This window comes from Callospermophilus lateralis, unplaced genomic scaffold (genome assembly GCF_048772815.1).
Source record: "Callospermophilus lateralis isolate mCalLat2 unplaced genomic scaffold, mCalLat2.hap1 Scaffold_130, whole genome shotgun sequence".
Taxonomy (NCBI): domain Eukaryota; kingdom Metazoa; phylum Chordata; class Mammalia; order Rodentia; family Sciuridae; genus Callospermophilus; species Callospermophilus lateralis.
Genome location: NW_027512473.1, coordinates 3,467,014 through 3,485,454, shown reverse-complemented (window position 1 = coordinate 3,485,454; position 18,441 = coordinate 3,467,014). Strand labels below are relative to the sequence as shown.

General features: G+C 32.0%; 1 protein-coding gene across 1 annotated transcript in view; it reads left to right on the top strand.

Moving 5' to 3' along the window:
• The window catches only part of LOC143640178 (mesoderm induction early response protein 1-like), a 48,010-nt gene extending 29,780 nt beyond the window's left edge, over window positions 1-18,230 (top strand). Inside the window, exons 2-7 of the mRNA XM_077108076.1 lie at window positions 6,890-7,041; window positions 7,658-7,739; window positions 8,968-9,062; window positions 11,716-11,843; window positions 15,978-16,117; window positions 17,902-18,230. Coding sequence (XP_076964191.1) covers window positions 6,890-7,041; window positions 7,658-7,739; window positions 8,968-9,062; window positions 11,716-11,843; window positions 15,978-16,117; window positions 17,902-18,230 — 926 coding nt within the window. The remainder of the gene's footprint in view (window positions 1-6,889; window positions 7,042-7,657; window positions 7,740-8,967; window positions 9,063-11,715; window positions 11,844-15,977; window positions 16,118-17,901) is intronic.
• Window positions 18,231-18,441: the final 211 nt, after the last annotated feature.

The following is an 18,441-nucleotide window of genomic DNA, read 5'->3' as shown; positions in this document are numbered from 1 at the left end:
AATGTCAAGGCATTGTGGTGGATGACAGTGGAAGATTTTTATGTGCCACATGCTTGCATATATATTAGACTCATTTTCCGTTTTGCCATTTGAAATATTGAATCTCTGACACTAATCCATAACCTACTAGACTCTACTACTTATCCTAACATCGATAAAAATAATCCTAAAGGAATAGAAGTAGAGGCATTTGATAGGAGGCATGGTGTGTACTTGGACTTGCCTTTTGCTTCATCAGAGATACATATTATAAAACCTGTCACACATTTTTCTCGATTTACTTCTCCATGAATTTTCAAAATTAACAAATATGTAACTTCCTGACTCCCTGTCTCTGTCGCCTGGGTCACAATGTATATTTTTATGCACATATATATAATCCTACTGCCATCACAGGTATATTCTTGAGAGTACTCTCACTTTGGAAAATACGAATTTCATGAAGAAATCACTGCCCCCCAATACACTGAGGAAACTGAATATTCAAGCTGTGGTGAGCTTCATACTTCAACAAGTTTATACATGAAACAATGTATAGGAAAACGAATATTTTGTGTACATGTGTCAAGGATATATATCCCTTGATGAATTTCGATTGGCATACGTACTATTACCTTTTAATGTATTAAATATATATATATATATATATATATATATATATATATATATATATATAGTATGGATTTGCAGACATGAAATATATGTGTCATATACTTATACTACCTTGATTCTTTCATGTCCTTCTGTGTGGATTTATAATCAAATTTTCACAAGATATTTCTCAGAAATATTCATTTTCTTGACATACATATCCATTTCTGAACACTCAAAATGAACTTCAGTGAATATTGTGTACTAACCCTAATATTTCTACAGTAAGTGACCCAGTTTAACAACAATGAAAGTATATTTATATGGAACATGATGTGTATTTTGAAGTAAATTTTCATTCAAAATTGTTATATTCCTATTTATTCTGTATATATACATCAGAGGTTGTATCATTTCATCCACAATTCACAAATTGATATTCATATGATTCACTTTCATTCACTCCCTGTATCAGAACCCAAGTATTTCTCCATGTTGCTTTACTTGCTTTTTCAAGAGATTTCTTTTATAACACATTACTCTTGAATTCCATCATCATTTTCTAAGCAAAACTCAAAACACAGTTTGTTATAATTAGTAACCCTAATATTACCACTAGATGTATAACTACTTGGATTGAGTGTTTGTATGTGAAGACCAGATTTCATGTATTTTTGAAAATATCAATTCAATCCATTATTTAAAATAGTAACCTGTTATATTTTTTATTCACCGTATGGTCTATTCATGCATCATCTCTATATACGTAGACCCAGGGTACACCTATTTTTATCCCCAAACTCTAAATGATACTGTTTCAAAACATGCTCCCAGAAATGGTGGAAGAAATACGCATGTCACCTGCCCCATGTATACCTTTCATCACATCATCTTCTGGACACAAAATGCAAAACTCACACTTATCTTATTCTTCTATCAAAGACTAATTTTAATGAGAGCATGGATAAGTAAAATCATCTACATCTGCGTTGCCTATTGTTTTCAAATTTCAATCCTATGGTGATTATACACATTTTTCTTCCTAGGATAGTGTATTCAACCACCCCCCTGTTGAAAATATCCCTGGTCTTATCACTCATTTTGTACTTTGCCAGATCAACTAACATCCGTATTGATATTTCCCCAAGTGCCTTGTTGTGACTGACTCTTCATGTGTGCTGACATTCCCATTTTCACTCGAATAGAAATTCATTGGATGGCAAAAAGGGCCTCTGGTCCAAATGCTAAACTCACTCTTCTTGTTTACCCTACACTGGAATCCTGCCTACTATCTCTAGTTCACTGGAAGTTCTCTTTTACATTCAGTAGTCCCAGGTACATGATCTTATACCATTGTATATGGATTTAGAGGATTCATCTCTGCAGAACATAATTCAAAACTATGTATCCAAACCAAGGGCCCAACACTTTTGTGTGCTTCAGGTATTACCTAGTTTTCTATTTTTCTACTTACATTTCACCTTCCATTCTTATAAATATCCCACTTGCCCAATTCCTGTATTCATTCAGCAGAATGACTCCTAATCCCAATCGAACATGCTATGACCCTTAACCATACTCTGTTCCCTACATACTCGGTACAGTTTTTTTTTAATTCCAAATATTTTCAATTCATAGTTGGTCAAATCCACAGGTGCAAAACCTACAAATATGGAGGGCCAACTATATTATAACCATTTGTTTATCCATCTGTGTATCCTTTTTGCTAATTAGTTGATTTTTACTACATAGGCACTCAGTAAACCATTTGGTATGTGAATTAATAGTTGGGTACAGAATGGTGTTATCAGAACTGGATATGTAGTTTGTAATTTTGATCAGTGCCCAGCTTTTTGGCCTTAGATACGTTATTTATTTTTCTCCTTATCTATAAAATTACAACAGTAGTATGTATTTATAGAGTTTTGTGATGACTACAGGTGAAATTTTCTGTAGAACAAGCTTGTAAGTGCTTAGTAAGTGGCATTATTAGTCTTATACATTATGTTTAGTTTTTACCAGCCAGTCTTCAGAAAGCATCAGTTGACATTTGATACCCTTTTGCCTGCCAGTGACAACAATCCAGTTCAATTATTTTAAGCAAACAGAATTACTGGGTTGCTTTACTGGAAATCTTTGTTGATCTGGCTTCAAACACAACTGGATTTAGGGAGCTCTTATGCTCCCTTTTTGATTTCTTGTCAGGCAGTCTAAGATGCCTATTGGGAGCTTTTACTTATAGCATGAGAGCCAGCAAAAATGAGATTACCATATCCCCTGGAACTCCAACAGAAGTCCTGGAGAGATCCCCTGTTGACTTAGCTTGAGTCCTGTACCTGACCAGAGGAAATCACTATGACCAGAGATGAGTTTATACCCTAGTTTGCCCTTGCCTGTCACTCATTTATCTGTTCCTGGGACTCTTGGGGTATTATAAGCCCTATCCAGACCATAAGAGAAAAGGTTTAAATCTGAAAGAAATGAAAAAAATATTCTACTGTTCATAAGGTATTTTTCAGTTATGCTGTATGGTTTCTCCCACATGCTAAACTGAATAAACACTGTGGTTTTGTGATAAGACCAGATAAAGAATACTGTTAAACAATCTACATTGTACAGGACAGCCCCTCACTACCACTAAGTACTATCAAACCAAAAAAAAAAAAAAAGTCAGTGCCAAAATTGAAAAACTTGGATTAGATAAATTGAAAATGATGGACTGTTTAGGAAAGTGGAAAAGACAAGGTAAAGGAGCATTCATTATGTTTTCATACTTACATGACAACTTTTAGATGGCCAGGAATTATTAAGTAGTGAGTAAAAAAGGACCATGTAAATTGTATCTAAATAACATTTTGTGAATTATTTTTCTGTGTTGTTTTTGAGATGGGATCTCACTGTTTCATTGTCAGGCTGAATTCGTGGGCTAAAGTGTTCCTCCTGCCTAAGATTCTTGAGTAATTGGAACTACATACAGGTTGCTCTGTGCATCTGGCTCTTATTTTTATTTCTTAAGTAACTGAACTAGAAAAGTGAATAAATGCATTACTCTTAATTGATACAAGTTGAATATACCTTTTTCAAAGTGCTTGGGACAGAAGTATTTCAGATTTCAGAGCATTTTGAATTTTGGATTTTCCAATTTGGTATGCTCAACCTTTACTAGGATTCTTAAAACAGGCAGTTTATTAAACCTTTTGGAAAAAGTTACATAACTTAAAGGTCATGTCAGTTAATCATTACTGTTACATTTTTAAAATATGATTTCTGCTGTGTACCCCATTATTACACCAAAGTACTGGTTCTAGATCAGCATTTTCATCCTTAGCTATTATATTGGATTAGATAGAATTTTTACTTACGCATTAAAAATGAAATAATCTAGTGATACTGGCAGTTAATAAGTAGACATTTACTCATTGAAAATTAGTATCCTAGATGGTGAAAGTTTGTTTATAGTTTTGTAGTGGTGGTCTGTCAGTTTCCTATGTCATTTTTTTTTCATTCTCAGGTCAGAATGCACAGTAACCCCCTCCAGCTTCTTGCATGCAGTCCCTTCTATCCCAGCCACACATGGTGGATTTTGTGAAATTATTTCAATGATACATTTTGCTTATTTAACAAGCTTAATTTGATTACCATCAATTTTTCAAATTGTATTTGGGAAAATAAAATAGCTGAAATGAGACATGTCAGTGCCTTGCTGAGTGTGGTCTGTAGACCAACACCATCAGAATCATCTGTGAATTCATAAGAAATGCAGAATCTGGGGGTCCTATTTCATACCTACAGTGTCAGAATCTTTAACAGACAGCAGGAGTACTTCCTCAACTTGCCTCAACTTACTAGTGAATTCTTGCCTTCTGAATTCAGTCCTTTTATGATCACATGAGATCGTGTTTTCTAGTAATATAGTTGCATATATTTGTGCTTGCCTTTTAAAAGTTCTGTTTAGATGTGGCAGTTGATTTAGAATGAAATAGTTTCAGAAGATTGTGTCACATTTCAGTGATTAAGATCTTAAAATCCAGCAGGCTTATTTCATTTAACGTAATTATGATGAAGAGTGATTCTTTTCCATTCTTTTGATGGTTTTTTGTTCCCATCTTATTATACATATAGACATTATTTCTCTTTTGATCTTTGCTGCGTTTGATCATAAGAGCAGAGTTTTGAATTTTTAGTCATTCCATAACACATTTCATTAAAGGCTCCTATTGCCTATGTTTTATTAAATCTGTTGTCAGAACTTACATATTTTATTTAAGTGTAAATTTAATAGGAAGATCATTTGGTCTGTGTCTGGAATCAGTAAAGGTTTATTCTCTTTGTAAATGCCATTTGTTCTTGCCTTATGGTCATTATTGAGTTCACTGTAATTGTGTAAATGAAGTATATTATTCAAAGGTTTTTGAAATTCATCAGGGCTAGCCTCTTGTGTTTAGCCACAATTCCAAGAGTCTGACTTTTGTGATTTGGTGCCATCTGGTGATGGCAAGTTGTCCACTTGACTTAAGTAAGACTGTATTTATATTCCATGACCCCAAAATATTGGTAGTGATAACAGAAACATCTTCCAGGTGGTTTGTGTTTATGTCACAAACCTAAATGGGATGATCTAGCCGGGAGAGCACTTGAGACTCAGGGACCCAACTTTCTGAAATAGCCTTGTCTACCCCCAGAATAAAAGTAATCTATATTGTGCTGTTTCTGAAGAACAGACTTGAGAAGAGAACAGAAATCAAGAGCAGTACTCCAGATTCACTCTTGTGGGAATTTTTTATATTTACCATTTAGAGTTTAACTAGAATTATAGCAGCTGGTTAGAAAAAGAATGATGTTTTTTAAGGAAAAATTTCTAGATACCATCCTTTGTACTTTAAAGAAGAGTATCTATTTTGGGGAACACAAAAAAGTAGAAAAATTTAAGGAAATATATGTGTTGTTGGAAATCAAGGTAATTTATGTGGAACCACTTAAAATATTGCCTGGTACATAGGGGATAATTAGCTGTTAATTCCTTTTCATAATATAAAATTATTGATGTTAAATTTTCTCTCTCAGTGGGCTCCTTAAATGTCTGGAATTTTAAATGACAAAAACCATTTAAAATCTAATAAAAACTGTTTACAACTCTACTTCCCCTCTAACTGTTGTGCTGTATCTTCACCCTCACAACCAAACTCTTCTGTAAGAATTTTCTGCTTTATTTCATCACTTTCCATTCACTCTTCAGACTGCTCCATTGTGGCTTCTGTTTTCACCTCAGTACAGAAACAGTTCTTACAATATTTACCTCCTTGATAATAAATCTACTAACATTTTCAATTTTCATCCTGGTTGTTCAGTAAGATTTAATCAGTCTTTGAAACCACCCTTTGAAACACTCTTCTCTTGGCTCCTAAGATGCCCTACTCTTTATAATCTGTGTTATGACTGTTCCTTCTTAATTTTCTGTTTTCAACTTTTTTGGGGTAGATACTTTTTTATTATTTTATATGAATTTAAATTGACATGTAGAATTCATTTTTCTCATTTTGTTCAAAATAAAATTTGAAAATGCTGTCTTCTCATAACTCCAATGTTTTCAACTTCTTGACATTTAAAATTCCAATAGTCTGGTTTAGGTCATTCTTCTTTTATTTTTTGAATTTTGATGAAATTTTGGCTTTAATCTTAACAGTGGAAACAATGATAAAACAGATTTTTAAATTATGACTTTTATGGAAGTGATATGTATACATTATAATACTTTGTTGATAGTTGTAGAAAAATATGAAAGTGATAGTAAAAAATATTGCTCCAAATCTCACCACCAAAAAATAACCAGTGTTAACATTTGCTCAGCATTTTTCTGACATTGTTTCAAAAATAATCACAGCTAACATCCATTGAGCTCTCATACATTAGAACGGTTTTAATGTACTTTAAATTCTTATACCTTCACAAGATATAGTTATAGTTATCCCACAGATAAGAGGAAGTAACTTGCCTCAGGTCATATAAGTAGTAAATGGTGGAGGCAGAATTCAAATGAAGAGAGCTTTGGAATTTGGGAAACTTAAAGAAGGTCAGACTATATCTGAAGAGCCCATAAAACAGTTCCTTATCTCTGTATAGAATTCTTAATTCAATTTGGCTGTAAATATTACCCAAGTAGTAAGTATTAAGATCACATTTTACTTTTTAGTTTTCAGCATTTTGCTCTTAAGTACAAGCTATTCGTTCAATCATATGTTTCAATACAAACTCTTCAATTTTGGGCAGTTTTCATTAACATTTTATTTTATTAATTTAGTATATGAAAATGACGATCAGCTCCTGTGGGACCCTGAGTACCTACCAAAAGATAAAGTGATTGTACTTCTTAAGGATGCATCTAGAAGAACGGGTGATGAGAAAAGTGTAGAAGCAATTCCTGAAGATTCTCACATTAAAGACAATGAACAGGTACATGAATAAGAAACAACTTTAGAATTTTTCTCAAATAAGTTAGCCATACACATTTATAAATGTAAATGTTTTTCATCTCATTTCATTGTTGTTAATTGTGTCCACCAAAACTCCTATATTAACAGGGAATCTGAGGTTATAATCAGTGTAAGACTTTATCATACTTACTACATTGGAATGATTTCAACTCGAATTAAAAAAAAAAGTCTTGATGTTTTATTTTGCCTGTACGTACTTTTGATACACTTTTAAAAATACCTTTGCCTATCCCTGAGAATCTGGATATTATCAAGTTGGAATACTCATTTGAGATATTTATATACTTGGTAAGACTGGCACCTACTATATCTTTTTTATCATTGTTTTTTTTTCCTTTTTTAATTTCTAAATTCCTAGGGTTCTATGGCTACAAATTAAGAGTACTTATATATTCTACTCTACCCATTTAGAATATCAACACTGACTTCATGTTCATTTTTCTTTGGTGCCATGTTGCATTCACTAAAACTATTCAGAAAAGATACAGATAACTACTGGAAAAGTCTTTAAGAAATTATAGCAGTGAACTGAACTGTTCATAATCTGGATCATACATCAAGTTTTATTTTTCTAGGCTTCTTATGAATTGGTTAAATGTAATTTTGATACAGAAGAAGCATTGAGAAGATTAAGATTTAATGTAAAAGCAGCTAGAGGTAAGCATAAATGTTAAATTTTTGTTTTAATGATTTGGCAGAAATTTTAAAATTTAGCTCTTCAAGTTTACCTAAATATATCCTAAACTTAATAATACTGATTTTTCTGAATTTAATAAATATTTGCACAACATAAATGTTAAAGAAGGCCTTATGGGAATAGGATTAAGTCAGTCTTTTCTTTTTTTTTATAGAGAGGGAGAAAAGTCCATTTAAGTGAAAAATATAAAAAATATAATGCCTTATAATTTCAGAATATGTTTGTAAATATTTTATTATTTATTACTTGGTAATATTCATGTGAGCTAAATAATATAACAAATGTTGCCTTCACTTTAAAATTGTGAGACTTCGATCTCTTGACTAAAAGTAACTTGGCTAAAATAACTCATAAGTAATGAAGTCATAACTAAATTGCAGATTTTTACTGTAGATATGGCTTTCACCTTTACTTACCTATAGTTAAGTAACAAGTGAGAGATACTTATTTATTCAACAAAAATTTGAGGGCCTTCTGCATTCTGAGGGTATAATTTTGAACCAAAGTCTCTGCCTTCGTGGTACCTAGCAGCCTAGAGAGAGAAATAGTTATGATGAGTTCTTCCAAGAAGAATTAGGGGTGCTATTAAGATCTATTGTAGGTAGCTCCGTGGAAGAATGCTTGCCTAGCATGTATGAGGTGCTAGGTTCAATCCTCAGCACCACATAAAAATAAAATAAACATATTGTATTCATATACAACTTACAAGAAAAAAATCTGTTGTAGTTGGACTTAACCTAGTTGAGGAGAAAGTAGGATTTTAGAGGAGGCTTCCAGAACAAAATATTTTTTCTGGCATGTAAAAGAATTGTCTAGGTGAAAGAGGGGATAAGTATTAGGTCAATTGCAGGGAGTAATTCTTAGCCAACCCGTTACCATGCACAGAGTCTGAAGTAAGAAATAACTTAGTAAATTTAAGCAATTGAAAGTGGATAATACAGTTGGATCAAGAAGAATTAAGGAGAAAGTTGAGGCTGGAGAGATAGAGACCAAATCATTCAAAATTTTATTAAAATCAGGAGTTTTTATCACTTTATCTTCTCTAATGATCTATACTAGAGCTAGGGAATAAATTATTTCCCTCATTTTTACCAGAAAGTTAGATTTATATTTGCAGTTTTGTTTGCTACGTGCAACATTTGAAACAATATTACTTACCAGTCCCCGCCCCCCTTCCCTTTTTGTCAGAGGAATTATCTGTTTGGACAGAGGAAGAATGTAGAAATTTTGAACAAGGGCTGAAGGCCTATGGAAAAGATTTTCATTTGATTCAGGCTAATAAAGTAAGTAATGATGCATGTTCTCATTTTTACAGAAAGAAAGTTAGTTTAACCCAAATAATTATATTATCTTAATTTGCTTTATTTTCTTATGCTGAAGTTTTTATAATGAATATTATAATTTTGTAAACCTCTTGACATAAATTTTCCAGGTGACTGTTTTTAGTGCATATTATTGGAAGTATTTGAGAATTGAACTCAAGTATGTTAACCAGTTTCTGGTTGTGGTGTTTGTGTGTAATGCAGTTACTGACAGCTGTTTTCTGACAAGATGTGTGTGTGTCTGTCTCTCTCTCTCTTACTGGGAATTGAATCCAGGTCCTCACAAAAGTTCTCTGCCACTGAGCTACATCTCCAGCTCTTGTTAAAAGATGTTTTAAGGAGGGTCTTTTAAATAATTTTGAAATTTTGAAGCACTTTTAACATGACATTCTTGACAATTAAAATATTTATTACATTTGCATAATTCCTGAGTTGTTTAAAATCACATTATAATTTAATGTTTCAGATGCATAAATTATCATCACCATAAACACCATAAATAGTTAGTTTTATTTAGCATGATTATTATCATTCTATATTGATAATATAGTCTATCTCTCCAAAGAATTTCATAATTACTTGCAAATTTGGGGGTTTAATTATTACAACTGAATTCAGGTATGATTTTTAATAATACCTACCCAGTGATGGTATAGGAAAATAAGTTGTTTCTGTGGGAGATTAGGACAGACAAAACTAAAGACTCAGAATTTAAATATAGGAAATTAATCTCTAAGCTTATGAACATCATATTATTTTTAGCAAATTCAAGAAGCTTAGCTATACATATTTTCTTTTATATGGTAGCTTGTGTAGGACCATGTTGAAAGTGCCTAGGCTTATGGCTGAAGCTCTAAAATAGTCTTTTACTATAGTACTCTTTTTTTATGCTTCTGTGATCAGATAGTGTTCACTTCATTTGTTTCACAACATATTTAACATTAATTAGTTCATGTTCACTAAAAAGGAGTTACTTACAAATTCTATTAGTTTATTTTTCTTAATCTTGATATACATTAATTAGTTCATTCCCAATTACCTTGTGTTTTGGTAATTAGCAGCAGACTATGTAATAAAAGAGAATTTTTGAGTCTTAGCATTTAGGATAACTTAAAGATAGATACAGTTGGTATCAAAAAATATATGACCCTAATGTGTCCAGATCATCTGATAATCTCAAATATTATCAACACTCAAGGAAAGGACTATATTGTGCTAATGATTGGCTGTTTGTGTGTTTCTGATTTTTTTTTAACCCATTACTTCATGGATGAAAGGGACATTTCTGATCAGATTTTTCTACTATTTTTACTTGAATTCAAATACTATTAATCAAACCATGCTAGATTACCTGTAGAGGGCATCCCTAAAATGGTAACTGATGTAACTAGCAGAAGCACCAACCCCTACCTATACAATATCTTTTTTTTTTTTTAAAGGAGTAAGAACTTCCTAGGTGGCTTGAAACTATGAGCCAAAAAAGTCTTAATAATAAGTCTCATCAAGAATAACATCTTGTTTCTTTATAAAACATTTCATAAGATGATCTTTTAATGTTATAGAAGTCATCTGACATATGAACTAGTTACTTCAGTGAACAAAAGGAGGTCAGTAATTCCCTGAGGAAGAATAATGTTTTATTAAAAATATCAGGACTTTATTTTTATACTTGGAATCAAACTTCAGATCTTAATCATAATCTATTATGAAGGCTTATTTTGTTGAAGTTTTTTGACTTGGCTTAAATCTGAGAAATAAGATTCTTTTGGAATCAAAAAAAACTTAGGAGGTTTATTTTTTTAAAATTTTAATCCTCATATTGCTTTCATTCTCAAGAGAAAAATGGTTCAAAGTTGTCAAGTGTAAGCAGAGAGGAAGAAAATATATATTGGATAAGGAAAGGTATCAACAGTTGTCTGCTTCAGGATCAGAAATTTTATGGGTTAAAGTACTATTACCATACATTCCAAACACTAATTCATATTCCCCAAGCAAAATAATGACAAAGGAGATTTTGTCAGCATCATTTGTTAATCCCCATAAGTCTTGAACATTATATGAGGGGATCCATTCATTTACACACATAGGTACAGCACAGTAAGGCACAGGAGTGACTTAGTAAACAAAGCATAAGCATAATTATAATCACTTTTATCACACTGGCATATCCTCAGACTTTTTAGAAGGTAAATTGAATTAGTCTGGATTATTGTTGGGACTAGCAAGAGAATCTTTTGAAAGAGATTAAAGGTAGATTCCCTATGTGCTTTATCAGTAGAAGTATTTTTAAACAGTTCATAATTCATTTTTCACCTAAATGCCATTTCCAGACATTTTCAATAAAAGAGCATTTACTTTGTAGTAAATTATTAGGATGGTGGGGTAGCCTTTAAAAAGTAGAATGTTAAATATCTGAAGATCAATTGCCAATGTATTAATTCTCTTAACAGAAGCTAAGAAAGAAGCAATCAACATAGTTGCTGCAAAATTTTATTTCAGACGTAATATAATTTTGATCAGTTAAAGATAAGTTTATTTTCAAACTTCAAATGTTTTTCATGGAATAACTATTAAGAAGTAGATGATTCTTAAAATACGGGTTTGTTTCTTACAGGTACGAACAAGATCAGTTGGTGAATGTGTAGCATTCTATTACATGTGGAAAAAATTGGAACTTTATGATTTTTTTGCCCAGCAAACGCGATTTGGAAAAAAAATATATAACCTTCATCCTGGTGTAACGTGAGTTAATTTTTTCCTTTAAGGCAAAAAAAAAAAATTTTTTTTCTTTTTACTTTTCTAGCACTTCCTTAAAAGTGTAATGGTTTTTAGACTCTTATTTTGTAATAAAATTACATTAGTTTAAATTTTTACCTTTATAGGGCATTTAGACTTTTCAGTGTCATATAAAAGATTGTAAGCCACACCTCATATTATTTGAAACAACAAATCTATCATTAAAGCAAAGTTTAGAGTGTGCATTTTTGTTATGTACCCCTGAGAAAAATATATCAGAACAACTGTGGAAAAGTGCGTTATTATACAGTTTTAATCCTTAATAATTCTTTGAGAGCAGTGGAAATAGGAAAATTTTTGTTTTCTAAAACTAGGTGATATCTAGTAGAGGCCCTTTAAAGAAGAAGGAAAATTAATATTTTTCCTTGTCCAGTCTTTTTTGATCCCAGGAACCAAAAAAAAAAAAAAATAAGATTTGAATATGATGTTCTAAAAAGGGAAAAGTAAAGGCATATAATAAATCCAGTCAAATTGCATCCTCTTTTTTGCTACCAACTTTTTATAGAAGAGAGAAAATGCACATAGTGACTTTCTTTTTCCTAGCTGTCCTGAATCTTTAAGAGAAGTAATATTTAATAATCCAGCTCTAGCTTTCTCCCAATGACATAGATATGGGTTGTTGAATGTACTCTATGAAAAATGTTTTGTTATAGCTAATATAGTTCTCATGCATGAAATTCTTTTAGCCTCATTCAGTCTGGTTTTGGAATGAAACATACATTCTACCACCAAGAAATAAGTAATTGTTAAAAGTATATACTTAAAGTACAAAGAGTATTGAACTCTTTTTTTTTAGTTGTATGTGGACACAGTACCTTTATTTTACTTATTTATTTTTATGTGGTGATGAGGACCAAACCTCACACATGCTAGGCAAGCATTTTACTGCTGAGCCACAACCCCAGCCCAAGTACCGACCTCTTCATCTCACACAAATCATTGTTTTAAAATATCAATGAATTGTTATGGCAGAATTATCTTTATATGATACTGCCCTTGATTATTCCCTAATGTTTGCAGAATATAAAATAATGCAAAGCTAGGGCTTGATTTGATCAATACTCATCAATAAAGATGTTCTTAATTATGGCTGTCAAAATAATTGATTTTCAAAGATCTGCTTTACATGTATATTTGATTGTGTTTTTTAAACTCCTAGGCTATACTTTCTTGGCTGCATTAAATAATAGGTATGTGTCTCTCTTGGTCACTTCCTTGGAGGATCCAATATTCAAAAGCCCCAAAGCAAAATAGTTTAAAAAGGAATAAATGAGTATAATTGGCTCTTGGAAATCATGAGACCATGGGCTATGTACTTCATCCCTTGTTATTCAAAGCTGGTGATTGGGTGTAATTTTATGTAAGCAGCACTCCAGCGTTTAACTACTTAAGTGTTATTGAAATAAAATTTTTATGGGTTATTCATTGGTAGTATACAAGCATTATGATATAGGACTAAATATATCTCTCCACTAGGCAGCGTATATCTTAAAATAGTCTCAGTTTTCAACTATTCTGTAGGAAAAAATAATAGTAACATCTTTCATTTTTTTCACCCATTTCAGAAATAATGTTCACACATGAACTACAGTCAATCTGTCATCATCAGCAGTAAGAACATAAGAGTTGTCATTCTGGGTCAGACTCATGGTTCATCCAGTTTTCTCTTTGAGAAAGCATCACCAAGGGAAGTGTTGTGGGCTGGCTTAGTTGGTCCTCTGTGATGTCAAGCTCAACAGGTTAGGTAGGGATGTACCACCAAACATTCTAGTTTCTATAGTAATCTCTCCATAGTTTATGAAAACTTTTTGAAGATACTTATATCTAATAAGCTTGAATCCTGCTTAAGTATTCTGGGATGCAATAAGCATAGTAACCCATATCTTATGTTTTCTCAGGCTATAAGAGTTAACAGTGGTCCCTTATTGAAATGGTATGATGTGAACAAATGTGTTTTTTCCCTTAGGCCAGATAACCACTATGGTTTTGTAAACATCAGTTATAACTCCTCTGGGTCTTTTATAATGCTTTTTAAAACAGAAAGAACCATAATTTATTTTTAAGTAAGATTCATCCTTTTTAGCTGTACAGTCTTCAATAAGAAGCAGTAACCAAACCATGCATGATTTTTCAGACAGAAAGAAATTGTGGGGGTTTTTTGTTTGTTTGTTTGTAAGTATAGAGAAATTTTTCTGGTTTGTTCCATTTTATATTAAAACTTGCATTTTAAATGCTGTATTACAACCTGAAATTACTGCCTATAGGGAAAAATTTGTGTGAGTTTTTCTTAACCTTTATAAGTTCAAACTCTGTAGTTCAGAACACATTATTCTGAAAGTTATTTATTTTTCCATTAAATTGTTACCTTTCATTTGTTTACCACAATGAAGCATGTTTGCTACTTTTCTACCTACAAATAGTTTTTGAAAGATCTAGCCACACGCAAATTTGAGATTTCATTCATCTTTAGAAAATGACAATCATTGTTCTTTATAACATTGCCATATTCAGAAATTTAAAATAATTTTGATATCTAACAACTCTAGCTTCCTTTTGGCTTTTAACATCCTTTATTTTTCATTCCCATTAAGCTATATTCATTTTCACCCTTCTTAATCATGTATCTTCTGTTCTCTTAGCCTTAGTTTCTGACATCCCATTGGTATTCATCAAACTCATTTCCATTTCTTTGTACTTCAGATTACTTATGTCATTGTTCTGTAATTATAATCTCCATTTATAAATGAGGAAAAAATGCCCTAAAATGATTAGTCATAGTGATATATGTTTCTATGATATGCATTGGCTTTATGCCTCAGACTATTTGAATCATCTTGAGGTTGGATACGACATTCCTCTTTTTATGATATCCTCATAACCCAGGTGGCAGTGGTCATAATATAGTTTAAGTTTATAACTACAATTAACAGTATATTGTAGAATATTTCCATGGAATTTCATAAAAGTCCTAAGAGGTTTAACTGTTTCCTTCTTACATTCTTAATTTATTGCAAAGTTCTAAGAGACTCATTTTCTTTTAAGGAATTTTAAAATAAGTAAGTATTTATTGAATTTATTGATGCAGTGGTAAACAAAATAGACTAAAGCTCCTGCCCTTGGGTAATTATATCTTAGTACAGGAATCAGCAAACATTTTTATGTAAAGAGATAGAAAATAAATATCTTAAGCTCTGCAGATCTTAAGGTCTCTGTCACAACTACCCAGCTCTGTTGTCATTGCATGAAAACATTCATAGACACTAATATGTGTGGCTGCATGCCAATAAACTTAACAGATGGCTAGCCCACAGGACATAGTTTGCTGACCTTTATCTTTTACAAAACATTTCATATATACCTAATAGAACAACCATGTGTGATAGGTAGGACAGGTATAACTTATCTGCATTTTATAGGTAAAGACACTAACCCTCAAAGAGACAAGTATTTAAGCCCAGATCTTCTCACCCTAACCCAGTGTTACTTACCACAACTTTGTAGTTATGAATAACACAGGGAAGAATTGCGCTCATCTTAAAAGATACTGACAGTATAAAAATCTACAGATAAGCCTGAGAACTTAGCTTATTATAGCTCAGATCTCACAGAAAGGTAATAACAGAAGGTATTTAGAAAGATTTTTGGAGATGGTCAGTCCTCTTCATTGTGTCCCAGTTTATCTTCCTTCTGCCTTTAGGAGCTTTAAAATCCAGCTTTTGTTCAGAACTTATTTTGTGTTCCTGATGACAGCATCCTGATCTCTTCTCTTGCAGATGCTTCAGTTTTAGTTGGGCCACCCTAAGCACTTTCCTACAAATTTAACTTCTTCAACTTCCCATGGATCTTTAAATTTTGCTAATTTAAAGCCTTTATGCATTTTCCCTATAAACATGTAACCAAAAGAGACTTCATTTAAATGTTTAGATCCTGGTGCAAGATATGAGGCATTAGATTTAATGGAAGTGAAAATTAGGATATTTTTGTTAATGAAAATTTGAAAATTTAACTTCAACTAATTTAAATTTTAAACTCTTTTATTGTAAGAAAATAATTGTATTATTATTTAACTTAATTTTAAAGGGACTACATGGATCGGCTTCTGGATGAAAGTGAAAGTGCTGCATCAAGTCGAGCACCATCCCCTCCCCCAATTGCCTCAAACAGTAGTAACAGCCAGTCTGAGAAAGAAGATGGCACTGTAAGCAATAGTAACCAAAATGGTAAGTAACTGATAAAACATTTCTATTCCTTCATGGTGAGGGACACTTTTCTTTCAGTAGTTCAAAAAACTCAGTTTGTGTTTTTGCCAGACTTCCAAAGCAGAAAGTGAAAATTTTTAAGTAACGTATGAAACATATATATGTCAGCATACATGTATTTTAAAAGACATAGAATACATAGTAATTGGAAAGGGGTTCTCATTAACATTCCTAAAAAATAAATTTACTAAAGCATACTACCAACAATGTCCATTTCTTTTTAAGAAATTTGTTTTCAGTAGCATTTTATCTAGATGAGATGATGCCTGGATATAAGTATTGGTGTTAACTTCTAAACCAGAATTACAGGCATTTCACATCAAGATTATAATTATTTATAAAATACCTTGAATGTTTGTATCATTTAAGTGCTGTAAGCCTATAAAAAAATAGGTAATAAGAGCACTGCTTTGACTATTTGGATTATCTTTAGTAGCATAATAACCTTGAAGATTTTCTTCAGTATCTCATGATACATTAATCCCTTTGTGCATTCAGGTTGAGTGCATTTTTGAGCTAGGGAAAGTAGAATATTTTCTTTGAACCAGAATGTAATTCTTTATGCTGAATATTTTTCAGGTAATTAAATTTTAATTATCTCTTGTGGTGGGTCCTGTATTTACTTCCTATCACCAAAATTTGAATTCCATTTTGCCATCAATTCTAATATGATCTTTCTGTCATTCCTTACTTTTATTTGAATAATTATGCTTTAACTTTTCTTAACCTATTGTGGAGGAATTTGTATTTACTTTTAGCACTTTTTTTAAGTGTACATTTGGACACTGCAACATTAAATTTTTACAAAACAGATTATTTAAATCCCCTTAGATAAATATAGTGTGTGATCTTTTAAAGCACAAAATCGATAGATTTTATTAAAAATAAAAAAGTTATGGCATCTTGATTTTATATGGCTGTAGAAAATTTTAAGCTTCTATAATAATAACCATTGATTTTGTTTTTACATAGATTTAAAAGTCAGCCCTTTTGCTAAGTCTAGATAGTTTATGTGTATCTCTTTGGTTCAGGTTGTTTAGGCTATTAGATCCAGTGCCTATATTTTTTTTCTTTTTATTGTACCAGGGATTGAACCGCTGAACCATATCCCTAGTCCATTTTATATGTTTTATTTAGAGACAGGGTTTCACTAAGTTCCTGAGGCTGGCTTTGAACTCCTAGTCCTCCTGCTTCATCCTCCCGAGCCTCCAATGCCTCTTTGTTGTCACATAATACAAAACCTTTTAATATATGCCAAAATGTGTGAGGTGCAGTGGCACACACACGTAATCCCAGCAATTTGGGAAGCCAAGGTAGGAGGATCACAAATTTGAGGCCAACCTCAACAACTGAAGACACTCTAAAAATAAAAAATACAAAGAGCTGGTGATGTAGTTCAGTGATAAGTACCCCTGGGTTCAATCCTTAGCACAAAATGAAGGGAAAAAAATTAACAGGCCAAATTCTATTCTTTGTTTTTTACATTTATTAACTTACTTGATTTTTACAATTTATGTTGTAAGGAAAACCTGTTCTGATCCTCATTGAGTATATGTGATGAAAATGAGGAATAGAGAGTGTAAGGAGTTGGCCTAACATAACACAGCTAGTAAGTAATGGAGCCAAAATTTAGACCATATCTGCTTTGCTTCTTTGAAAAAAAAAGGTATTTTGCAGTAGCTGTTTATAATAGTTTACAAATTTAACTTTTTTGTACTAGCAGTTTTATTTATCTTTCTACTTAGGGGTGTCATCTAATGGACCAGGTGAAATATTAAACAAAGAAGAAATAAAAGTTGAAGGATTACATGTCAATGGACCAACAGGTGGAAATAAGAAACCACTTCATGCAGACATGGATACTAATGGTTATAAAACAGGTAGCCTAACCACTGATCCAAAACTTGCCCATATGACTGCAAGAAATGAAAATGATTTGGATGAAAAAAGTGAGAGACCTGCCAAAAGGCGAAGGGTAAACAGCAATGGAAAAGAAAGTCCAGGTTCTTCTGAATTTTTCCAAGAAGCAATATCACATGGAAAATTTGAAGAACTTGAAAACACAGATGAGTAAATTTTAGGCCTATTTTACTTTATTTGGAAAAATTCTGGTGTGACTAAAATTTTCAGGATTGATGGGTTACCTTAAAAATTTTTTATTTCCTACAGCAATTGGTTAAAATTTGAAAATTTGAATTGAATCCTAACTTTTTAGGAAATAAGATTTTATAATTCTACCTTTTTCAAGATCTTTTTCTTCACAACTATCAGACCCTTTCAAGGAT